The sequence below is a fragment of the Megalops cyprinoides genome, chromosome 3, assembly GCF_013368585.1.
Source record: "Megalops cyprinoides isolate fMegCyp1 chromosome 3, fMegCyp1.pri, whole genome shotgun sequence".
NCBI classification, from domain to species: domain Eukaryota; kingdom Metazoa; phylum Chordata; class Actinopteri; order Elopiformes; family Megalopidae; genus Megalops; species Megalops cyprinoides.
In genome coordinates, this window is record NC_050585.1 from 21,388,974 (window position 1) to 21,415,632 (window position 26,659).

General features: G+C 45.6%; 1 protein-coding gene across 1 annotated transcript; it reads left to right on the plus strand.

Moving 5' to 3' along the window:
• Positions 1-7,011: 7,011 nt before the first annotated feature.
• LOC118774787 (voltage-gated potassium channel subunit beta-3) lies at positions 7,012-26,230 on the plus strand. Its single transcript, XM_036524280.1, has 14 exons — positions 7,012-7,742; positions 15,802-15,845; positions 16,391-16,428; positions 17,181-17,260; positions 17,607-17,651; positions 18,086-18,130; positions 18,743-18,786; positions 18,984-19,070; positions 19,312-19,397; positions 19,651-19,771; positions 20,034-20,128; positions 20,509-20,629; positions 21,276-21,364; positions 21,691-26,230. Exons 1-14 carry the CDS (start codon positions 7,468-7,470, stop codon positions 21,778-21,780), a joined length of 1,260 nt encoding a protein of 419 aa, XP_036380173.1. The 5' UTR covers positions 7,012-7,467; the 3' UTR covers positions 21,781-26,230.
• Positions 26,231-26,659: the final 429 nt, after the last annotated feature.

Here is a 26,659-nt window from a genome sequence, read left to right on the forward strand (position 1 = left end):
TGCAAGGCACAGCAGTGATAGAACCTCTTCTGTAACCGCTGGCAACATACAGAGATTTCCCAGTTGTTACACATTTTTTCTCTTTAAAAAAAAGGGGGATAAAGAGGGATTTATGAGATTTGCAGCGTTCTGAGTGACTCGGCCATATGGCGCAGAGTTTTCTCGCTCTGGTGCAGAGCTACGGCCAGTTGGGGTCGCCGTATAGCTGGGTCACTGACTGTGGCCAGGACAGTGCAGCTGCTAGGCCAGGCTGGGTGGAAAAGGGTCCATGCTGTCTTAGAGTGGCATTTAAGTTTGTCTGAGGTTGGTTCTCACTGTCTGAATCTCTTGTTATGAATGCATATCACACGTTCCTATTCAGTATTCAGAGCAGGGTTTGATTGTTATATAAATCTGCTGATGTGTGGTGCGGCTTGTGATGCAAAATGGCTGTTGTTCCTCCCTTGGGTGGGTGTTCCACATATGCATTGGTTGAGCTGGGTCTCCACCTGCACTAAGCTACTACGCTGGGGGTGCCTTGAGGTGTGTGTGTGTGTGTGTGTGTGTGTGTGTGTGTGTGTGTGTGTGTGGACAGAGAGAGGGGACTGGAAAGAGAAAGGGAGAGAAAAAGAGCAGGAGAGAGAAAGAGAAACATAAACAGGGGGAGACAGACAAAGAGAGAGGAATAGAGGGGTATATCAGCGGGCTTTATAACTTAACTATTTGTCTGTGAGCTGCTGGCAAACTGCTTCTGAACTTCAAATGTGCAGGAGTGGTGGCAACTAGTGTGTGTGTGTCTGTGTGTGTCTGTGTGTGTCTGTGTGTGTGTGTGTGTGTGCGTGTGTCTGTGTATCTGTGTGTGCGCGTGTGTCTGTATGCGGAAGTGTGCGTGTGTGTGTCTGCGTCTGTGTGTGCGCTCTGCAAAGATGCTGACTCAGTATAGAGAAGCAGAAAGATGGACTGTGTGGAGAGATGCATATTCCCGAGAGAGAGAGAAAGACAGAGAGTGAAAATAACAGGGGGAGGAGGGGGGAAGAGGACACAGGGAAGAGGGGAGGAGAGATTGAGGGAGATACTGTGGGGACTGTAAATCTGCTAATGGATCCAACCCCAGACACCAGCTTAGAGTGTCTCACACACACACACACACACACACACACACACAAACATTTACACACAGGTACACACATACACACACAAACACACACACACACACACAAACATTTACACACAGGTACACACATGCACACATACACACACACACACACACACACACACACACACACACGCACACACACACACACACACTCAAACACACACACACAGGTACACACACATGCACATGTACAGGCACACACACACAACCACTCTCACTAGTCTATCTGGACACACACCTCAGAATGAATTTTCTCTTTCACCCTCTCTCTTGTCTTTCATCTCTCTGGCTCTCACCCATCATCCAATTCACAATCTCTAGGGCCTGGCCGTCTAATTTTTCTGTAGAGTGAATAAGTAATTCCCTCCTGCTCCACCCCAGCAAGACAGCCTAAAATGGTAGCCCTCCATCACCCTCGATATGGGCTCCACTGCAATGATGGCTGAGGTGAGTCACTGGCCCTTGCTGGTCACCGCGTGACGTCACTTGCATGACCCCAGTTATCATCAGCGTTCCAGCAGCAGGAGCAGGTCTGCTCTGCTGACAGATAGGGAACCCTGCAGCCCCAATCAAAGCTTCTCACTGTCACACTAATGATCTTTTGGGTGTCAGGCATTAGACAGAGATGCACCAGAGCCTGTGATGACAGGGAACGCAGTGGTACTGCTCATTCATTCCAGGAAATTGACATTTTCCTTTTTCAATCTATGTCCAATCACTCATTCAATCAATCAAACAATCCATCAGCAGTCAATTCATCAGCCAAACAAACAATCGAACAATCCATAAAGCAAAAAAAATCAAACAATCCATAAATCAATCAGCCATGTTGGTATGGTGTCTTTTATGTAACATGTTAAAACACAGCACAGTTACAAATGTGTAATAAAGCTTTCTACGCAAGGTTACAATGATGTATTGTTGAGAGAGGAGTGTGTATATAATATAGCAACAGAACATTATATAAGCTTGTGTGGAATTTCCTTCTGGCTTGCAAATCTGACATCCATCTTAATAATGTGTTTACTAACATTCATTGATTTCTGAAATCAATTATGGATGTTTAATACTCTTACCAGTGCTTTATGAATGTTTGTTACAGCATCATGGTATAAACTTTTACCCATTTTACCAGGAAGAGTGCTGCAAAGCTGGAAATTTTCAGTACCATTAACAGCAATAATAGTGAAGTGAAATCTCCCCACAACAGATTCATTTCTTTCAGTTTCTGCTCAATGATCCTCCCCCAAGTAATCCTGCAGTGTCCTCTTCCTCTTTTACTAAGGGAAGTCCATTTTAAAACAACTTTGGGTATGCAGTCTGGTTGCAACCTCAGTACATGATCAAGCCATCTTGGGCAGTGGTGTTTGATCTCTTGAATCACACTAAGGCATTTTGTCTTTTGGTAGAGCTCTTTGTTGGAGATTTTGTTAGGCCAATAGATTCTGAAGATCTTCCTTAGGCAGCTACTGTGGAAAGCCTCGATCTTACTCAAATCACACTTGGCCACTCGCCAGCACTAAGACCCATACAGGAAAACCGGCTTCACTAAAGTTTTGTACAGCCGGCTCTTAGCTCTTACGCCATATTAGTTTGATTTCCAGATGTTATGTAACTGTGTGAATGTAGATCAGGCTTCCCAAATATACAAGGTCATCAATGATATCAAGTGGCTCACCATTGATGGTGGTGAGTGTACTAACTGCAGAATTTACATACATCACTTGCGTTTCGTGACATACACGTTGAGACCAGTTTGTTGTTCAAACTTGATTAGTCTAACATGAACAAAAGCACATGGTCAAAAGTCAGATAGATATAAAAACATCAAGACATTCTATAATAGGCACCCAACAGCCCCAGTCAGCTACACACTCATTATGAGTGCAAGTGCGGCCTTATAGCCCTGCAGTGAGCGGGAGCCCTCATCTGTAGAGCAGATCGGCTTTGTTCCACTGGGGATACGGGTGGGCAGGTCGTCACACTGCTCTCAGCACACTCTGACCTGCTCAGACGGTGTCAGTGATGTAGCACCTATCCCCCATTTTGCACTGTAGCACACTGCTTGACATGCAGTCAGAAGAACAGTGTGTGTGCACTGGAGGACTGTGTGCGTCTTGCCCTGCACTCCTGCGTTTGTGTGTCAGCTCATAGTGCGTACTGTAACGTAATGTAATAGAGCATTATTGCACATTTATATCTGCGCTGTATCCACAGATTTCCATCTCTCGTCCAGAGTCTAGTCTGAATTTGTATGTGTGCAATGACAAAAATAATTGGTGAAAAAGGGGAGAAAATCCCCCCCCCCCCCCCCCCCCAAAAAAAACACATGGTCAAACACAGACCCTGTGTTTAGAGACCCTGGTGAGATACCCAGTAGCAGATAGAAGACTAGAGGATGCAGTAGTGATATAAAGATACACAGTGCCAGCCAGTCACAGACTAACAGATCAACTCATAGCATCCAAAAGAAAAGAAAGCAGCACACTTTCACACCCCAAGAGGTTTCATATGTTTCATTGCTGATTTATATAGTCCAGTGTTGCATCCTGATGAAGGCAGTTTACACCGAAACGCCTGAATGCACAAATCACCAATAAAACAGTAGACTAATCAACCAAAACACCAATAAAACCATCTACAGTATGAGAGAGTGTGCCCCTTTCCTTACCTCTGTACGTTACCAGATACAGAGCAGTTAAATAATACTACCCACACACTGCAGCGGCTCCTAGATGCTGATCTGACAACATGACAAAGATGGGAGTGGTAGAAACTCTGCTGCTTTTCACAATAATATCGCAAATACTGGGGAGTAACTTCAGTGTAAAGGTAACACTGTTTTGCTCATGACCTGTTATGTCAGTCACATGACCCTGTGGATGTGCTAGTGTCTCTACAGCTATCAGTAACAGACGACAGGATGAAGTGGAACGCTCAGTGACTGCAGCCTCTGTCCTCTCTGCCTCTCCTCTCCCGCCTTTGTGCTCCATACTCGTGCGTCTCTCTCTAATTGGCTGGATCAGTGATTCCAATTTTTTGATTGGCCTGTGTATAATATAGGAGCCAACCCACATTCAGTGCTGGTGCCTGCTACCGCGCCCATTGCTTACACAGTGTGAGTCTCCTCTTTCAATCACCATTTTCCTCCTTTGTACAGCCAAGGCTGCCATCCCTGCATGCACTGAAAGAAAGACACTAGAAGCACATGGTAGCAGTGAAACATAGCTGTGCGGAGTTAGCGGCCTGCACAAAGAACTCCACACTGACCCCCCCCCCCCCCCCCCCCCCCCCCCCCCCCCCAGCAGGGGTCCTGCGGTCCCCATGTGGTGCTCCCTCATGTAAAGCCTTCATGTAAAGCCTTCCCACACAAGCTGGCAACAGTCCCGCTTCAGGGCGTGTTGATTAACTAAGGTATTTTGGGTGGAAAATGGTGGTTGGTAGTCAACAGTGCAAGAGCCTGCAACTCTCATTCAAGTAAAAGGACATTGTCAGCATCACAAGTCCTTTCTACTAAACAACTCTGAAGCACTTAAAAATGACCCGTTTTATTATCATATCCTCCCCATGTAATGAATGGATGTAAATAATCAGGTAATGAGGTAATGCATACTGAGCCTCTCTGCTCTCCCGTATGCTCCCTATCCATGTGCGTATCCCTGTTTCTGTTTTCCTGAAAACGCCCCTGTCCTGTAGCTGGATGTTTCTGCTTCCACAGTACGGGCAGTGGGGCTCCTATAGGACGAGTGGCAGAATGGATTTTTACAACCTTCTCGGGCTTTCCATAATTTATACACTGGCAAGATGGTGATTGACAGGGCCTCCAGACCCCTGAGATAAGCTCGCAGCTATTTAATATTTTATTTTTAGACGCATTCATTTGTTTTAGCTTTTTCAGCCAATTGTGCGCAGCCTGGCTTTGTCAATGAACAAAGGAGTAGGATTATTGTCGACAGCTTGTCTGAGTCTTTCACAGAGCGCAGGGAGTGTGTGTGTGTGTGTGTGTGTGTGCCCGCGAATGTGAGTTTAACTGTGTTTAAAGCATGTTTTGCAGTAGCAGCTGGGTGAATGTTGTGTGTGTGCGCCCCCAGACAGCTAACCTGTCCGATCTGTGAGGCAGAACGGCTTTAACACCAGAGAATCACAGCGTCACTGGGGAGCCTGGGGGGAGGATGGGGGTGTCATATATGCTAAGCCTCCATCCCCCACACACACATACACACCACTACCCCCTTCCATGCACACACATACACATTACCCCCACCCCCATACACACACTTTCTCCCATCTCACACCATCAGCCACCCCACACCCACACTCCCCATGATTGCATGTCCTAATATTTGTCCGTAGGCGAGTTTGTTCATACAGAAGTGCTTGACCTGCATGGCTGTACTCCTGTGATGGGGAAGAGTATGAAAAGCAGGGGGTAGGAGGCGAACGGAGTTGGTGAGAAAGGGAGGGGGCCAGAGAGAGAGGGGGAGATGGGGGAAGGAGTGTGAACTGAAGAGTGGTGTTGTAACAGTAAAAAAGAGGGAGCGGTCGTTACTCAGACTGTGAGCTTTACCGTGCCTGTGTGTGCGTATATGCTGTATGTATACAGACGCCGGCGCAGTCAACGCTAGCCCGGTGTAGCAGTGCGCGCGTGCGTGCGAGTGGGTGAGTGAGTGCGTGGGGCTAGCGTCGGTGTAAGAGAAAGAAAAAAACACAGCTGATTTTTTTTCCGGAACCAGAACGAGAGAAGGAAGCAGCGTGTGTGTTTGTCTAGCGCAGAGGATACTGGAATCTCTATATTTGTGCTGAAATTGTGCTGTTGTGCGTTGAAATAGTTTTTTCTACTCTTTTCGTTAATTCAATACAGCCGAACCGTTTCCGTGCACCTGAAGACGTGTGTGTATGTGTGTGCGTGTGTGTGAAAGAGAGACGGGGGAAGGAGGCATTCAATTGAGCAGGGGCTTTTCGCGGTCTTCGACATCGCATATTTCGTGTGTTCATGTCTGAGCCCGGTTGACCGAATCAGGAGTTGCAGCCTCATCTGTTTTTTTTTTCTTCCCGGAGGGAAACTGATCAACGTTTGTGAGGCGGAAAAAAACACAAGTGCGAAGTGATGAATTGAAATAGTCAGGCAATCAAGGCTGCGCGTTTGTCAATCAGTTTACCTGCTAATTCATCATTTCTGTTATTGGCATTAATATTCAAATCTATATCGTTGATTGTCAATGGCATACTGCGTGACGGAGGGAGACGAGGGACTCTGCGGGGAGACGAGCTCGCAGGATCCAGACTCAAATGCCGGATGATGGTGATGATGGCAATTAATGATAATAATAAAAACATCACGAGCTCTGGCGCCACTGCGGTAGTCGTTTGCGACAGTTCAGTTTTATGCGTGACTGAACGGTGTGTCAGGTAGCGTCTCTCCTGTTTGTGTGTGCGTCTGTGTGTGTGCGTGTTTATTCGCGCCCGCGTGTGTGTGATTGGCAACCGTGAGCCCTGCACTGGCGTTGCCTGTATGAGTGTTCGTGCATGTGTGTGTGTCGGAGCCGCAATCAAGTTAGTGTCCATTTGGTTCGAGACGGGAGGCGAGCGAGGTGTGAGAGAGCAGCCCCGCGGGTCTGGCAGTTTCCATCGGATGCTGGCGCGCGCTGGGGGCAGTCAGCCTGGCCTTCCGTGGAGCGAGCCCGGTGCAGCCAACCTCGTGCAGCAAGGAGCTTTGCAGCAAAGCGCTGCTGTCAGCGCGACCGTTTGCGATTCAGTGTGTCACTCTGCCAGTAGGACACAAGAACGTGCGTCTGTACCATTGGGTCTTTGGGCAGGGTTTCTGTTTAGCTTGTGTGTGTGTGTGTGTGTGTGTGTGTGTGTGTGATGCTGTTGTCCACTTGTGAAAGTCAGTGCAGCTCCAGTCTGTGAATCTCCTGTTCCTCAGCAGGAGGAACAGCTGCTGCCGTTCACACACAGCACGCTGTGACAGCTCTCAGCAACGGCGCGGAAACGTGCCGGCATGGAGATGATTCTCGCGCCAACTCGCAGAGTGTCGTTTCGCCTGTGACACCAGAGACGGGCAGAGGTGCCACTCCGTGACAGCTCGGGTCGGCCTGTGTGTAGCGGTGTGCTACCTGGAGCCCTGCCAGATCGGACAACTGTAGCTCTCTCCTCATTCTTGGCGGAAGAACGCCACCGCCCGTACCAGCCTGGTCATCCTCTCTGGATGTTGAGGGGATCCACGGGGGTGTAAGCTGGAGTCTGGTCCAGGCGGAGGGCCAGCACGGAGGGGGCACCCCCCAGTCAAACGGACCGAGTGAGACAGAGACAAAGACAGCCCAGGGGACAGGATGCAGGTCTCCTTCGCCTGCACGGAGCACAACCTGAAGAGCCGCAGTGAGGACCGGCTCTGTGGCCTCCGCACTGCCCCCCCACCTGGGGGAGGAGGGGGTGGTGGGGGCGGGAGTGGAAGCGGGAGTGGGGGCGGGGCCGGTGGTGGTGGACAAGGAGGAAATGGGCCTCTTGTATTGGCCAAGCCCAGAGAGGCAGCAGCCGCACGTGCCCCGCCCCAGGGCCACGCCCACATGAAGGAGGCCATTGGGCGGCACAGCAGCATGAAGTACAGGTGAGCAGGCATGGTCAGGGTGGGGCAGAGTGGGCTGAGGAAGAGGGGTGTGTAAGGAGGAAAGACAGGCTGGGAAATTCTGTTTGGGACACTCAGGAGTCATACAAAAGCTAAAAAAATCAAATATCTCACCACTGATTTGCTTTAGGATGTAATAATCACACCAGGCTGTGATGTGATTGGTGATTTTGATGAATCAGGGCCAGTATTCGCACTAAAAGTCATGAGTGGATGACTGTTCAGCTGCGGCTCGTTTGTGGCCACATCATTAATGATTCATGAGTGTTTAAGTCCACTGAGAACCATTGTAAATAATGGATCATTTTGACGAATGACAGCAGTCATGATCCTCCCTCTAACTTTTTTTTAACGTGCCTGCGTAGCTGCAGTGAATGATGCCAATGCAGACCCAGGTCAGTAGCTGGTATTAGGATGCAGTGATATACTGTAATCTCCCTCTAGAAGATGGTAATGAATGCACAGAGTGAGAATTTGTGTGTGTGTGTGTATGTGTGTGCGTGCATGCGTGTTTGTGTGTGCATGTGTGTGCTTGTGTGTGTGTGTGTGTGTGTTTGTGCGCATGTGTGTGCCTGTGTGTGTGTGTATGTGTTTGGGGATGAGGTCTCTGTGTGGGTATGTGCATTTGAATATGTTGCAAGATGAGGATAAATGCATTTGTTTACAGAGAGGTCGGGTGCTCTGGGGGGGGGGGGGGGGGGGGGGGAGTGTAGAAGTGGCTGGTCATTATTTCTGAAGTGATTGAGGTGACTGTTCTCACTCCAGAATCAGAGCAGCGCTCAGGGCTATTGTTTCTCAGGTGTGATGAGGGGAACTCCCGCCCACAGTCACTGACCTCTCCATCTCCCAGCCACCCTGATGACTCAGGCTGTAGGCTCCATGCACCAGCACGTCTCTGACATCACTCACACTGTCAAGTGTCTGCTCTTACTCATGTCAGTGTGGCTGAGGGATAATTTGTCCTTCTTGATATCGAAATTCATAACTGTGTTATTGCAGCCGTGTCAATTATTTTATCGGTGGGGCTGCTCTCTCTGCTCTCTCTCCCCCTGTTTCTCTTTCTCTATTTTCTCTCTCTTCTTCTGTCTGCCTCTCTGCTCTCTGCTTGCTCTCTCCCTCACTGTGCACTGCACAGGCACACCTCTACAAACAACACTCCCTGTATTCTGACTGCTTCTACCACATCAGCTAGGTCAGTTCTAACTTACAAATACTTTATGACTGTCACGGCTGCCACATCTGCAACCAGTGTTCCTCTGGTGGAGTAAAATTAAAATGGTGAAGATGGTATGAGGCCTAACCAGGACAGGTGAGGAAGGGGACCTTAGCTTTAAGGTTGGTGGCAGTCAGGGCACGCTCTGTCAGAGGGCCTTGCCAAGTCCCACTCTGTGGGAGGACTGGAACAGACGGCCAGCTGGGGGCTTTGAGAAAGATCAGGGCCCTAATCCCTGCCAGCAGCTCCACAATAGATTGGAAAAGAACAGAATGGATTCAAATTTATTGAATTAGTTTCCTCCAGCAAAGTGAGCCACCTTGGCCTGGCACATGACTTTAGTCATCGACGGACAGAGGCACGTTCTCCCTCTCATTCTGACAGCGATCTTATCGGACAGTGTCTCACACACATACACACACGCACACACACGTAAACACGTGCACAAACAAACATGCACAGACAATTGGATGACACAATCAAATTTATCAGTTAGTGCTACATGCGCGCACACACATACTTGTCTGGAGGACACCACTTGTATGTGTTATACACATACACACACACGCATGCACACACATGCACACACACACACACACACACACACACACACATACACACACTATTGGATGACAACACTGAGCTCACAGGTCAGTGTTATTTCCTGTCCATTTAGTCTTGGTATGCAGCAGAGGGTGAATCTGAGGCAGGCTTTTCCCAGGGGTGGCGCAGTATGGAGATACATTATTCATTATTCAGCCTCTCATGCCGTTTTGTATATGCATATCATCCGTGTATGGAGCTTACCATGTTTACTCAGGCAATCTTGCATCATCCAGCTGAAATCTGAGCTCCCGTCCCTCTGTTGATAACATTCAGAACAGTGCTTCATGATCGGGAGTGCAGCCCCCCCTCCCCCCCACCGTGAAAACCTCTCTGCATCACATAGTGCCATCAGGGATGACTACAGCCCAAAGTCTGTGCCGTCTCGCTTCTAAACCACCAGCAAACGAATTTGGATTCAGCTTCTGAAACCGAAGCAGGAACTGATCCCAGATCTGTGTGAACTCTATTGCATGACCCTTTCAGATATTCGAAAACCTGATTTTGAATCCAGCTGATAGAAGCTGTCCGAACCTTCCATTGACCAGTGATTTGGTATGTTTGTCAATACACTGATGGTGGTAGGGGTAAATTATGGCTGTGATCAAAGGCGTCACAAGCAGAGGAAACCCTGTGCCATTTTATTAAAATGATCAGTCAAAGAAAGAGAGGCATGGTGGATCATACCGCCACTACCCGTTTATGAAGAGCCTTTCAATCCTGCCAAAAAAAAAAAAAACCCAAATGCTTCTTGAGGCCAAAAGAAAGGTGTGTGATGCTACAAAGCCCTGAAGATGGTTTTGGGGAAGTGAAAAAAAAACATGCCATTGGTACGCAGACTTGTGGCAAGAGCAGGATAGTCACTGTTAACTGGAATGCATACTGGGATTTAGGCAACAGGTTACTTGTTATGGTGCACATTGTCCTGCTTTTACTCGCCAGCGACTGGCTCCTGGAATCAGCAGATGAATTGAATCCTTGACCATGATTGGTGAATTTGGAGCAGATGAGATTCAAACAATTTTCTCACCTTCTTTCTATCTGTGTGAGCTTTCTGAGGTTGACATCATCATCATCACCATCAACAGCATCATCGTTATCTTCTTTATCATCAACTGGCCATTTGTTGATTAAAAATTTTCAGGGTAGAACTAACCACAGCTGTCATGCTGTTTACAACGGTTACTGGAACCACAATGGTGGTGCTTAGCCATAGTTTTGGCAACCGTGGAGCTTGTAGTGACCGCAGCGGTTCTGGTAATCAGAGCAGTCTTGCTAACCACAGTGGTGTTACTGATGGCCACCTTTTTGCTAAAGAAAGCAGTCATGCTGATCACAGCGGTTATGCTGATTGCAGCAGTCATGATGATCATAGCGGTCATGCTAACCATAGCAGCCATGCTGATCGCAGTGATCATGCTAACCGCAGCAGTTGTCTTAACCACAGTGGTTCTGCTAATCAAGTAGTTGTGGAAAATCGCAGCATGCTCTGATGACTGATTCTTGTGATTATTATGATTATTACACTCATTACTGTTATTCTGATTGTGATAATGATGAAATGGATTATTATTTCAACTGCAGTTTAACGGCTATATGGCCATGTGTGTATGTGCCTGTGTGCCAGTGCATCTGTGTGTGGGTGTGTGTGTGAGTGTGTGCAGACGTGTGTGTGTGTGCACACACAGCTCTCACTGTGTTGCATTTAGTTTTTCCATCTCCAGGAAGCATCCGGGTGTAGAGGGAGTCATTAATCTTGGGGTGAGGGGCGTGTACCACCCCCTTTTCTCAGCATGTTTCTTAATTGCCCATGCTAACGAATTAGACAGAGCATCAATCAGAGCACAGACATTACAGCGGCACCCTGGGTCCATGGATTACTGCAATTCCATCCCTCTTTCTCTCTCTCCCTCTCTCTCACACGCTACCTCTGTCTGTCGCTCTCTTTCTCTGCCCCTTAGCATCTCTTGTTTTCTTTTTTCTCCTTTTCAAACTATGTTCCCCATTTAACAATGGTTAAGTAACGAGCTCTCTCTCTCTCCCTATCTCTATCAGTGTGACAGGAGTTATCTGTAAAGGCATTTAGAAAATGTACATACAGTATGAACATATAAACAAACCATCCCTCCCCCTTGCATTCTACCTCTTCCTATCTCTCTCCTGTCTGTTTTCTTCCCCCCTCCCTCTTTTTTCTTCTTTTTGTCTGTCTGTCTCTCTCTCTCTACGTCCATCTCTCCCTCTCTCGCTCCGTATCTCGCTCTTTCTCTCGCTCCGTATCTCTCTCTCTCCCTCGCTCTGTATCTCTCCCTCTCTCTCGCTCCGTATCTCTCCCTCTCCTCTTCTGTAAACACTGTTGCACTGCATTGCAGCACTCTGTATGCAGTAGTCCTTACTCTGGAGCCCTGAATGTATGTGTGTGTGTGTGCATCTGTGTTTAGGTGCGTGTGTGTGTGTGTGTGTGTGTGTGTGTGTGTGTGTGTGTGTGTGTGTGTGTGTGTGTGTGTGTGTGCGCATGTGCTTGTGTATGTGTGTTTGTTATTGTGTGTGAATATATAGGGTGGATACTGGGGATGAGGTCTCTGCTTGTATGTGAGTGTGTGTGTATGTGTTTGGGGATGAGGTCTCTGCTTGTATGTGAGTGTGTGTGTATGTGTTTGGGGATGAGGTCTCTGCTTGTATGTGAGTGTGTGTGTATGTGTTTGGGGATGAGGTCTCTGCTTGTGTGGGTATATGCATTTGTGCCTCACTGTGTGCACTTTCATGGATGGCTGCTTTCACACATCTCCTGTATGACTCTATTTGCAACTGCACACATATGCATAATCTGTGTGCGCTTGTTTGCGTGTGAGATAAATGTGTGCATTTATTTGCATGTTTTGGATCTTGCCGCACTGCGTGACTCCGTGTGTGGACGTGTGTGCTAATTATGTGTGTCTGGAGGATTGTGGGTCCTGACATTCCCTTAATTGAGACTAAGTAGGTGCTGTTACCTGCGGATAACCTTCCTTCACCTGGCCATTCATGTCTGTCGGGATGCGTGTTTTTCTGGTGTTCAGGAAGTTAGGGGAGTAGTCAGATCATTCTAGGAGTAGATAATTATGTGGTCAGCAATTATGTGAGTCACGGTAGTGTCACGTGTGGTGTAGGGCTGGATTGCTAAGGATGCTGGGAAGCACAGTACAAAGAGATGGAAACAGAAAGGAGTGCTGGGAAGCAAACAAGTTTGTTCTTGTTGGAACTGAGGTGTGATATGGAATTGGAGGTGGGTGGAGGGCTTAGTGTTTCTTAGGCGTTGTTTATGGCAGCCACGCGTTCGCTTTACAGCAGAGGGAAAGGAGGCTGTCACTCTTCCTCCTGAGCATGCTCCACCTAACCATGGTTGCTGTGGAAGCCCAGGTAGGGAATGTTGGCCAATGACTCCTGAGTCAGTCTGTATGCACACCAGCCTGGTCCGGGAACAAAACCTGACAGAGTGGAGATATCGGATGCTCTAGAATCCACAGCATGATTCATTTCCGAAAGGCAAACACTTTGTCCTTTTTTTATTTTTCCAACCTTGGTTATGAGTGTGTGTGCGTGTGTGTGTGTGTGTGTGTGTGTGTGTGTGTGTGTGTGTGTGTGTGTGTGCACGCGCACGTGCACGCATGTGTGTATGTGTGTGTCTCAGAGAGAGAGCGAGAGAGTTTGTGTGTTTGAGTTTCATTAGTTTGTTTTAAACTCTGATTCCTCCCTAGATAGTTTATCCTGCTTTGAAGTCCACTGCAGGAATTAGAATAGAGAGAACATGAGTCAGTGGGAAGCACAGAGCAGTGAAGCCGGCATCTCTGTGTGTGTTTCTGTATTTCTGTGTGTGTATGAGCACGTCTTTGCGTTTGCATCAGGTTGACTCTGTCTCAGTGACTCACACACAGTAGCTCTGCAGACTAATACAGCACTGCAGAGAGAAGGAGGGAGAGAGGCATGGAGAGGGAGACAGGGAGAGGGAGGGAGAGAGAAGGAGGGAGGGAGACAGAGAGAGGGAGGGAGGGCTGTCACACAGACTCAAAGTCACACGTTCTGAATGCATCTTATTCCACAAACACATATACTGTACATAAAAGCTGTGAAAACATCACTACTCTGCATTACTCTGCACATGCATACAAGTGTATGTGCAAGCGAAAATAACTATACATGATTCCATAGTTTCAGCATTTTTCAGGGTAAATAAGACTAGATATTAATTTTAACGAATATTTTTTCTTCTTCCATATTTTTTCCTTTCACTAAGGTGAACTTGTGTTTTGTGTTTTTTTTTTTGTATATCATCCCTAGTGTATTTGAGGATTTCACAGGATTAATGAACCCGATTAAATAAGCACTTTGTCTCCGACGATGTATTCATGTCTGCATAAATGGAACGAGTTTTCCGTACGCGCTGGGCATGACACACGCATGTGCGGATGCCACTTAAACTGACACATAAGCACGATTCTAAAAATAGCGTCACCGGGCGGATAGATGTAAACCGCGGGAGTAAATAAAGGCTCGTCTGCCTGGAAATAAACGCTCCGACAATCTGTTTCTCTCCGTCGGGCTATTTGTGGTGAGCGCGCGCGGGCAGCAGCAAGCAGCGGGGCGGTGAATTCCGCCGCAGTTCCGTTCGCTCCCCAGCTGGCGCCTTCTCTAATTGGAATGTAGGAGCGCGCGCGAGGATGTGGAATCAATGCTTCCCGGTTTCCAGCGGCCAAACCGCATGCCCCCCCCCCCCCCCCACACACACACACACACACACACACACACACTTCCCCCACTCTCCCGCAGTACCTCTCAATCAGGCCCATCAAAGCAGATTCTGAGACTAATGAGAACTGACAGGTCTGTGCATTGTTCTCCAGCATGAAGCTGTTTGCAATCACAATCATTCCGCTTTTTTTTTAGGCCAAGGCCAAAGACTGCAGGAGGCAAGTTTGCTCACATTATTACAGTAATATTACGTGGAGGTGCCGGAGGTGGAGAGAGACAGAGGTGAAAAATTCTCTTTTGAAATTACACTAGGAAAAGCCTATATACCATTATCACAGCATCAGTTTAATTCTTTTGCTGAGAGAGGACAGAGGATTCTATCACTATTGTTTCTGGTGAAGTGAAGTAAGGGGGCATTGTAAACCATGTCAGGTTTGTACCCTAATAATCAGCCGCAGTTTTGATTGGAGGTCTGAGTGCATGAATGCGGATATGCTAAGGTGCGAGTCACATGCTGAGATTTGCAGAAGTGGCGTACTGGCAGCCAGGGCAGCAGCAACAAGACAGATGTCTGGCTTTTCCAGTTACCTGTTGGGAAAATCTGCAAACCTTTTAAGGGAACACATTTTATTACAGTTCTTCACAGGGTAGGAACAGACATTTGAGTGCCAGGCACATGATAAATTACAGCGAACATCTTGGATTTTCCCTGTCTCTGCTTCTGCACTGAGTTTGACTCTGCCATACCAGAGACCCAGGCCCTTGGCTAGAGCAGACTGAGTATGCCTGAAAGCATATGCAGGGCCGGCCGTGTCCTGTTTATCTCTGTGTGGTCGACTAGAGCTTGTTTGGGTCCTGGTTTCGCGTCAGACGGTGTGCTCCGTCTGGGACAGCTTCTCGGTCACACTGAGAATAACAATCACAGCTGTAAACTGTAGCAACGATGAGCTGTGGCTTGCTAGCAGTCGCACCAGACGCCTTTTTATCACTCAGCACACCTGTCAGTCAGTTGCTCTCCAGCATTCCGCCTCTCAGTGGGACTGAGAGGATGAGGACGAAGAGGAAAGGGCCACAGTGATGCAGCAGGGGCTCCAAAAATGTATGAAAAAGAGGTGGAGAGCAGTGTGGGCACACAGAGTGCTTTAAAGACAAGATGGAATTCAGGGAGTGCCACACTCTGCATAGAGAACTGTCCTCTCTCAAGGACAAGGTCTTTGAAGATTTTCAGATGTCAGAGAAGCAATTTAGTAACATCACAGATGTCCGGGCAAGATGACCTCTGGGTCATGTTTTTTTTATAAATCGTTCTGATTGACTAGATGTATGTTGTCATTGGAAAGATATTAAAAAACTGTTTGAAGATGATCCCTGTGGACATTATTGTTACAGAGTCAAGGTCAACTTTATGTTGCAGAGCGACCAGCTGGGGTCATTTGAGCCCGTTGTTGCCAAGGTCGCAGACCGTGTCCTCAGGGTGCTGTGTGTCTGTCTGTGTTTCAGGAACCTGGGGAAATCGGGTCTGCGTGTGTCCTGCCTCGGTCTGGGTGAGTAAGCTGGATTACGCTGTGCCGCGGCCTCCCGCCACTCACGCGGCCCGTCCTCACTTTTAATTCCACGGGTCGGAGCGCCAGAGCGAAGATGGATTTAAAAACGGAGATTACAGTCTTGTTAGCGCAGAGTGCCACACAGCAGCTTAGCAGGGGATTAGTGGTGGGACATACATCAAGGACAGGGGGACACTGTTTTATTTAGTTGCTGCCATTATCACAGGTGGGCACCGTGAACCTCATGACATTCAGCCATATTTTGCATGCCTCTTTATGCATGCAGTAGATTTTGATGTCTATATTTTGACACGTATCAAATTTTGAGACAGACATTGGAGCTCAATGAGTGTTGCTGAGTGAATATGACCTCTAGATGTCCTCCTGTTTTTTCCCCATCTGTCTGTCTTTCTCTTTCACTCTCTGGGCCCTCTGCCCTTCTTCTCCCTTTCTCTCTCTGTCTATCTTTCTCTTTCTCTCTCCCTCTCTCCTTCTTCTCTCTCTCTCCCATATCCCTCTATCTCTCTGGCTTTCTCTGGCTTTAGGTACATGGGTAACATTTGGGTCGCAGATTTCAGATGAGGTGAGTTGATCTTGCTTGGACAAACATGACCTTGAGTACTGAAAAGGTTCACCCAATCTGAGTGTCTCAGGCTCACAAATCCAAATGCAAATTTGCTTTAATTGCACAGCATGAGAAACTGTGAACCCAATGCAGTTATACATAGATGATAACATATAAAATAATCTAACAAAACAAACACAATGAACACCCCTACCCTTGGAAAATGATTCTATTTTCAATTTAATTGAAGTTTTGGTCCCTGAATTTATGGGGAAAACAAAGGCTTCATCCCTGGTCTCTAAAACTAAGGCAGGCAGAGGCACACTGAGCTCAAAGCTCTGAAGTGTTGGCCTCTTCACCCAAAGGTGTTTTTGTTTACTCTGAATCCAGAAGGTGTTGAAACCATTTCACTGCGAGTGTGGAGAAATTACGGAATTATTTTTCCGGAGGAAGAGATGCTTGGGGCTCTGTGGAAGCTTTGGACCAGCTTACAGTGGTTATGTTATTATACCAGTATTGGCTTGTTTTATCAGTTACTATTATACCAGCACGTTATTTTGCTTTTTATCATTCCGCTTCACTGGTTGCTAGTCATTGTATTGTTTTAATTTTCTGGTTTAAGCCCTTGTGTTTCTGCATATCCGTTTTTGATTTTCGCTGCTTTTGCCAACACATTGCAATGGTCTACTGTCTCTAGAGTGCTTTTGAGTTTGAGGAATTAACAGTATTGAGGAATAACAGTATTATTTGTGTCTCTCTGTGTTTATCAGATGGCTGAGAGCTTGATGACCATTGCATATGAAAATGGTGTGAACCTGTTTGACACAGCTGAGGTTTACGCCTCGGGCAGGTGCGTTCTGACACAGCCCCAAGCCGGCGTCATGTGACCTGACTTTTTTTTGTCTGTGAGCATGAAGAAAACTCACGGATGACTCTCTCTCTCACTATTTCTCCTTCTCTGTTGGAAACTTGTGTGTGTCTGAATGAGATTTTTTGGAAGCTGTTAATCTTTTTAAAATGGTAGTATATGAGAAAAATATTTTTTTTTGTCATAGTTAGTGGCTGTGTAGAATTGTGATGAGTTTTTTTATTTAATGTTTTTCCTTTTGTTTCTTTTGTCCCCCTTTTGTGCATTCATATTTTATTTATGTTCTTTATGATATGACAGTTGTTAAATAACGTCTTTCTCTTTGCAGGGCTGAAATCACTCTGGGCAATATTATCAAAAAGAAGGGATGGAGGTAAGGCCTGACCAATTGTTTCTATCTGTGCAAAACAGTGTGTGTTTTTGTCTGTAGTGTAAAGGTGGAGTCCCAGCTTTTTTTAGCCTAATGCTGCCATGCTGTGGCATGCTGTATTTTATGATCTGTGTTGATGTTACAGTGACACATGTATCCACGTTGGATGGTAAATTGGCTTTCTCTCCTCTGTTTTTTTTCTGCTACTATGCGCATGGCATGAAGTTAAAAATATATATATAGAAAGCACACGGCAATTTAGCTGCATTTTAGAAGTCTTCCATTCACATGGAAGAGATGCATAGTGGCAGAAACCTTCCCTGACATGCTAGTCGAGAGGGGCGGGGTTTTGGTCTGTGACATCATGTGCTGAAGAGCCTTTGATTTGATTAAATTCTGTTTCCCTGCCCCCTACCTTCCTTCTCTCTACCTCTCAGGCGTTCCAGCTACGTGATCACCACCAAGATCTACTGGGGAGGGCAGTGAGTGTCTCTTTCTATGCTTTCATGAAACAGATGCACAGAACCCTCCCTGTCTGGCCTAGCCAACATGCAACATGGTCATAACGTTGATGGAATGTTCTAGACAACATTACAAGCAGCTCCCACAGTATTGTTTCAGGGCACCCACCATTTTTATGTTTTACTCTACAGCTAGCTTGCATAGATTCATTGCATAAAATGACTGTGTCTTTTATTCTTCTTGCATTCTGATTTGGCAATAACAGGTCAATATCAAATAACAGCAAAGGTGGTTGTCTCTGGAAATCTGTTCATTTCTGGGCTTATTCAGACATGCAGAATGACAGTTCCTCCCTCAGAATGGGCAGGAATAGATGTTTAATGAACCCCTAAGCAAGCAGCCCTGGATCCAGTCGCTGATTAATTGTGAGTGGCTCAGACTAATTGAAGCATTGCACTCGAGCTTCACATAAACGCAAACAAAAGGCTGGAGCTGTCTGAGCCAGAACCAAAGGCCTTAGTATTGTGGGGTTCAGCTTTGACAAAAATGAGGTTGTGTTGGCTTTAAAGTGGACAGAAAAACAGACCTGAAATCACATCCTGTTCCATGAAAATGTCTGTGTTGTCCTGCAGGGCGGAGACGGAGAGAGGTTTGTCCAGAAAGCACATCATAGAAGGTATGGTGCCCCCACTGTGGTTTCCCTTTTCATCACTCTTTCCCACCATCTCTTAACAAAGCTCATATTACCTCCTGACCATGGACTGAACAGCAAAAGCAACTTCCACTGTCATACCAGTACTGTAAACAGAACAATAGCAGTTATGCTAATGAATTTGATGTGTTATTAATATGATGATGTCATTGTTTGTGCAGGTCTGCGGGGGTCTCTCTCCAGACTGCAGCTGGACTATGTGGACATTGTCTTTGCCAACCGTACAGACGTCAACAGTCCCATGGAAGGTCAGGATAGTTGTGTGTGTGTCAGTGTATCAGTCTCCATGTGCACGACCCAGTCAGTAATTCAGCCAGTCAGTCTTTCAGCTTGTCAGTGTATGTGGACATGCATGTGTGTGTGTGTGTGTGTGTGTGCTGTGACATTTTTTATGTACTGCTGTTTGAGTGGCCTCATTATACATACTTACGTACTTCTGCCTTGTTAGGCACTCTGGTAAATGACTAAATGTATTTGTGTGTGTTGCAGAGGTGGTGCGTGCCATGACCTTTGTGATTAACCAGGGCCTGGCGATGTATTGGGGCACTTCTCGCTGGAGTGCCATGGAGATCATGGTGAGTCCCACCCTGCTCTGTGTGAGGGTGGCCTGCAGGCATACATTCTCACCACATCACTCCTCACCACTTCCCTCTGCTGCCACTCAGTGCCCCGATTTGACCCACCAATAAGAAACAGGAAGTGGAACAGTGCAAACTTGTTACAGTTAAACAGAACAGAGTGATGTCATAAAAAGCATGAAATAGTTACACATCCCTCCTGGATATAAAAGGCATAACGCATGGTGTTGTTCATTCCTCCCACCCCCAGGAGGCGTACTCTGTGGCACGTCAATTCAACCTGATCCCACCGGTGTGTGAGCAGGCGGAATACCACTACTTCCAGAGGGATAAGGTGGAGGTGCAGCTGCCAGAGCTCTACCACAAGATAGGTCAGTATGGCATTCTTGCAGCATTCCAGTGACGTTGTGGGCCACAACAACAGGTGCATTGTGGGAATGTTTAGTCTTTTATCACTGTTGATTTGAAACCATAAAGTACCAAGAAAGCTGCAATGTGATTCGTCAGTTGTGATCGGTAAAAAAGAGAGTGAGTAGAAAATGAAAAGCCATGATATGTGTGTGTCTGTGTCTCTGTGTGTTTGGGATGATATAGCTGTTTACCTGTGTGTTTGTTTGCCCATTCACCTGCCAGGTGTGGGAGCAATGACCTGGTCTCCGCTGGCATGCGGGCTGATCACCGGAAAGTACAACGATGGCATCCCTGACTGCTCCCGAGCGGCCATGAAGGTCAGTCACCCATCAACAACCTATGTAAAGACACATTAAGTAACCAATTAATACATACTGATCAAGAAGTAAATGTCTCTGTAATTAAGTAATAAACACACGTAACAATTCACTCATCTGTAAGGATTTCTGTAATTAATCAGTGAATATTCTTAATAATTCCTTCATGAATAAGGATGTCTCATTTTTTTACTTATAAATACTTTTATTAATCCACTGATCAATAAAGATCTGTCTCATTAATTAACAAATACGCATATTAATACCTTGTACTGTTAGAACATGTCCCTATAATTATTCAGTAAATACTCTTAGAAGTCCACTGATATGTATGGACCTATTCCTGCTCAGTAACAGAGTTACCCTGCTCTCCCTGTTAGGGCTATCATTGGCTGAAAGAACGTGTGACAAGCGAGGAGGGGCGGAGACAGCTGGCCAAAATCAAAGAGCTCCACCTGCTGGCTGATCGGCTTGGTTGCACTGCGGCTCAGCTGGCCATCGGTACGAAGCTGCACCTGTGTGTGTGTGTGTGTGTGTGTGTGTGTGTGTGTGTGCATGCATGCATGCATTTATTTGTGTGTGGGCACATAGATCTGAATATGAACTGTTTGTTTTCATAAAAGAACACAGACTGCATGTTTATATAACAGGATAATCAGCTGTTGCCCTCACTGAAATGTCATGAAATTATTTGAACGAGTGGGTCTTACTTTCTACTAGAGCTGACTTTACCGGGTTCATATAAACAAATTCATATTTCTGTTTGTTGGCATGCTTAAATGTGAGGCACATCTGAAAAATAGATGTTTCCATCCTCTAGGCTTACACATTATGCATCAATACACCTAATATTTACTGAAGCAGTTCAGTTTACTCACAAATATGACAGTAGTGCCCGCGGGATTGGAATCTTCCTGTTACAAATGACATAACCAGTGCCCCACCCCTGATCCCCCTCTCTTTCTCCTCATCGTCTCTATTCTCCATCCCTCTCCCTCTCCCTCCTCCTCCCTTTGCCTTTCCCTCCTTCTCTCCCCCCCTCCCTTTCCCTCTCTCTCCCTCTATCTCCCTCTCTCTCCCTCTCTCCCTCTCTCTCCCACTCCCTCTCCCTTCCCTCTCTCTCTCCCTCTCTCCTTCTCTCTCCCAGCCTGGTGTTTGCGCAGTGAAGGAGTGAGTTCTGTTCTTCTTGGTGTGTCCAACACTGACCAGCTGGTGGAGAACCTGGGTGCCCTACGGGTAAGGGTGACTCACACCTGACACTGACCACTGTCTGTACTGACCATAAACTCTTCTGAGTGCACCCCAAACTGATGGAGATCAATGCTGACCGCACTGTATGTTAACCACAAACTACATACTATATGTATGAGTGTATGTATATGTATGTATGTATGTATGTATGTATGTGTGTATATGTCAAGGTTACAGGTGTATATATATATATATATTGTTGTATGTTTCCGTCTAAAACTGATTTCATACCAAACTATATCTAATACCTGTTTTATGCTTTGCCTGACATGAAGCTCTTTCTCTCTCGTCTCTCTCTCTCTGTATCTCAGGTTCTGTCCCAGATGACCCCTCAGACAGTCAGTGAGATAGACTCTCTCCTGGGGAACAAGCCGCACTCTAAGAAAGAATCCCGTGCGTGAGGAGGGAGAGACTGAGGGGCGGATGCCATTAGAGAGAGAGAGGGAGAGAGGGAGAGAGAGAGAGAGAGGGAGAGAGGTGCAGCTGCTTCTCCCTCACGTATAACCTTGCACTCGCATGTCTTCACGCCGCCACGCTTCCTGTGTTTCTCTGCACATCTCAGCTTTACCTCTTTATGTGAATGCAGACAATGAAAGCTAAACCTTACACTTAAAAATGGAGTTCTTTTTAAAAAGATAAACAACAGCAACAGCAGAAGTAGCAGGACTGTTACGTATCAAAAGAAAAAAGGAAAACTGGGCTGAAGTCTCGCACGGGGAGGAGAAGACGAGCGAAAGTGGAGAGATGAGAGACCTGTCCTGTAGGAGGAAGACGAGGAGATGAGGGGTGAGAGAGAAGGAGACCGGGGAGAATCTGATGAACGGATGGATGGGGCAGCTACTCCCAGCAGCTCCCACGTCTCCCTGTCTCTCTCGCTCTCTCTCTTTCCTGGACAGCAGTGGCTGACAGTAGGTTTGGCCTAAAGTGTCAGAAAGTTCACATGGCTCAGCGACTGGACTTATTTCTCACCCTGGACTGAGCACCAGTCCACCGCAGGGTCACTTCTCCTGGTCTGTCTTTGTGGTACTGAGAGCCAGGTAGAGGGAGGGTGGGAGTGTCAATGTGATGTCACACAAGGTGCTCAGTCTGCCATGCTCCAGTAAGTATACACCTGTCTTAATTGATAATGTTCAGCAATGTAAGATATGTAAGGTAAGGGGACGAGAGAGTGAGCCAAGTGAATATATATAAATTAGGCAGTCCAAACAGACGAAGAGGGGCAGTGAGTTCCAAGATCTCAGCCTCTACAGTCCTCCTGTTGTGCTGACTCAGTGTGCAGAAACTGTGTGCATGTCCCTTTAAGAAAGACTCAGCCAATCAGTAAACAAATACTAGTGCAGCATGATATTGATGCACGGTGTTGGTGTTGATCATTTTTTTGGAAAAAATGTGCAGATTTAGAAAGAGGGTCAGGTGGACTGATCCTGGATCAGAGCTTTACCGGAGACTCTCTGCACCAGAGCTCTGCTGTTCCTTTTCTTTTTTCTCCGGAATATTTTCAAAGGGACGATGACTTTGAGCTGGCTGCCACCTGTTTTTAGGACTCCTTCCACAGGAGTGACAGTTAAAAACCAGGAGACTAAGAGGATGGTGTTTAAACCAACTTACCCTTGTGTGCTAAGGCCTGATGCCCTGCAGAGTTAGCCATGGGAATCCCTGCCCTTAGCAGGCTTATCTGCCCCAGGTTTCTCTGCCTCATGGTGTCGCTGGGAGGTCCTTGGATGGCAAAGATAGTCTATGGAAACAAAGATGTTCCATTCGGCCTACTTGAACACTGAACGTTCTGGTGCCTGTTGACATAATAACGGTGTTGAACTGAAAGAGCTCTGGTGAGGACAGTTATGATCAGTGTTTGTCGACAATAAACTGGGGAAGGCAGGCTGAGTGGAGCATCTCCACAGAACAGACCAGGTCATCTTTGATCAGATGTTGGCTTCTTGCCTTGTGAAAAGGCTGTTTGATTGATCAGTACTACCACAGGAAGACGGGTCTCATGAAACAGACCTCTGAAACAGAATCAGAGGTCAGTGCAGCAAGGGTTCCTTGTGAAGCACCTGGAATGGACCAGGAAACACAACTGGATGGATGTAGACCTACTGTCTGTGTAATCAGGTGAAGTGGGCTTATCAGTATTGTCTTGGAGATTGAAGAGTTTAGGGTGTTCTAAGGCAATTTTCAATGTAAGATGTAGTTAGGTTACTTATGTTGATTGATATTGTATCTCATTTTTTTAATTCCAGTTCATTACGGAATTGTGACTATGTGTGAAAGTTGAAACATCTTGCAGCATGAACAACAGAATTGTTTAATCATGGCTACCTTGACTACTACATCACAATCGTATTTTAAAACACAGAATAGAATACTGTAGATGTGAGATGTCTCAACTTTTGACCACTGAATGAGTCACCTGTCACCTAGGTCAAATATATATGAAGGTTTGGTCAGTGACATTAAGGTGGAAGTAAGAATTGTTGCTGACCCTCTTGTAATGCTGTGGAGATGAGGGTCTCTCCTGTCATCCCTGTCTTTTCACTAAGTTTCAGTTACTACACATGGGAGAAGTCTGACTCACTAACTGATGTAATTTAAAGTATGGTTTATTCTCTAACGACAGTTAACAGTCAGTTATTTAAATGCAAAGGGAGACCATTGCGACATAGGATTGATGATTGAGTGGACAGCTCCATAGACTGTGATAAAATGTAGGTTTTGCTACCTAAGCAGGGACACAAAAGTTGAACACAATCTACATCGCACACAATATTGACAAAGTCTTCAGTCAACACAAAACATGTCATTTTTCATTTCAATAGATGGATTTCCCAGAGAGTTTAGGGAAATGTTTATATTGAGCTTTGATACTATCTTGTTGAGATTTGTCCAGTCTTCTCCTGTCTGTATTGGGTGTTTAGTAGGCTGGTGAGAAAAACACTTCCACGTCTTCAGTTCTTGTGCTGACAACATTGTAACATCACTGATGAAACCTACATATTTTCGACCTAGACTGCAATTAGCCAGAGTTACAGAGATAACAAAGTTATTCCTGTGACTTCATCAAGATAATCTTATGGTATCACAGAGTTATTTTTCGGATAAAACTGTGATACTATCGCGACATCATTGAGTTACTCTGCCATCACTAGGGGAAGAGGAATGGATGTTGTGGCTTACACAGACATTCAGAATCTTCATCGGTCTTCATATTAAATAAAACGTATGAAATTAACAATGTTAACCACACTGCTCTTTTAAAAACTGGGCTGCTATAATTAGAATCACATCTTTCACATTGTTAGTTGCAAGTAGCATCATAATGCTGTCATATCTCCAAATCTGACTTCACGTTTTAAGTCTGTTCTTAAAAAACACTCTTTTGTACTTTATGCATACTCAAATTCTGCCAGGTTTGTGTGAAACAAACAGATGTATATTACACCATTTTATTTGTACCTTCCTGAAAGAAGATAAAGATTGATAGATCTCTATGTGTTTGAAAGTAAAAAAAAATTCTGTTGCTTATCAGAAAGAAAGAAATTGTTTTAAATATGTTAATTAGATCAGAGTAAGCATGTAAATGGTACATTTGGTGGAATGGAGCCCATACTGAAAGGAGGACTTTTAAAAAATAGAGCCTATGTGATTGATCTTTAAAGGGGGCAGTCAGGTCCCAATCCTGCACATGACATCATCCTCCCCAGACTCTTTAGACTGAGTGAACCTCAGCCCTCTGAGTGAACTGGCCCTCCTGAAGGGCATTTTCTCTCCCATCCCTTTAAGAACCATTTCTGGGTACGTTTGGGTCAGGCTACAGGTGTGTTTGGGTCGGGCTCCTGGTTTACCTGAAAGCACACTGGAAATCCTCTGCCGCTCAGACCAGGCCCTAGAGAGGGCCTCGACGTCACTGCCGCACCCTGTCATCTGGGACTTGAGCTCACAACCTTCTGACCCAGGGACAGTGATTAACAGATCCAGCTACGTTGGTGAGGTACTTCCTTTAACTCTCAAAATGAAAATGGACTGAGAGATTCACCTCATGGAGATGTGAAAACACATTCGGACAGATGGATTGCATATGTGAGGTTTGAGTATGTGGGGGCACTTTCTGTGAAGGATCCTATGTAATAACTGCATAAGGCCTCCATAAGCATGACATAACACTTTCATAACACACTGCCTGAATATTCTTAAATACTTTTTTTCAAGTGGTATAGACTGCCATAAGGTGTGCTATGTTACCATGGATGTCATAAGTTATAATAGCATGATGTATTAAATCAGAATCAGGGTAATGTCATTTATGAAATGTGGCATAGCACACCCCATGACAGGCTATGTAAGTTCGCACAGGTGCTTATGAATCTTTTTGCAGTGCTTATGAAGGCTTTGGATACTTCTACTATAGGACATTCCACTGAAAGTGTTATGAAATGCATTAATGTAATGTCTTTAACAGAAATCTCAGCGGGATTGACGATCAGTTGGCCTCTGTATATAAACTCATATTGCACTCCTTAATACTGTAACTTTGCCTGTATAACTGTATCATATGTTACTGTCCTGCAAAGAAGAAGAAAAAAAAAAAACAGTCCTGTATTGAATGTACCTTGCTTGCCTTTAAAAAATTATCAGAAAAAATGCTCTACTTTCATAATGTAATCCTTATGTCTTTAGGTAGATAGCTGTAGAAGAATAATTACTCAGATCAAAACAAACAATCAAAGAAATGAAATATACAAAATGAGATATTTTGTAGCACTCCACCCCTTTTCCTTCCATCCTGTCCCTACCTCTTCCTCAGATGGAAAGCCTCTGTGTGTCTGAGAAGGATCAGTAATAAAATACAAGATACAAGCAATATATTTTTGGATTTATGTCAAAATATGTTTTTCAAAATATATTAGTGTTGCATACATATGTTCATTTTTATGAATGCAAATTACTTTAATTAATTTAAAATATACTTAATTACAGTATATTCTGTGATATAGTCATACAATACTGCCTGTTTCTCATTTCCTTATTTATTTGACAGGAAAATCAACATTAATAGATTGTGCAATATAATAATTTCTTTTATTTAAGAGTTTTTAGTCAGTGCTGGTGTCCAGCACCAGTCAGTCCCTAGATGGGCTTTTAAAATAAAAAAACATTCAGTGAGTGGAAGTAGATTAAATATAACGTACTATATGCTGCATATTTTGACATAAGTATTTTTTAAAAATACATTCCTTGTATTTTGGCTTTACATTTTATTTGATGCTTTCATAAGGGGGTTAT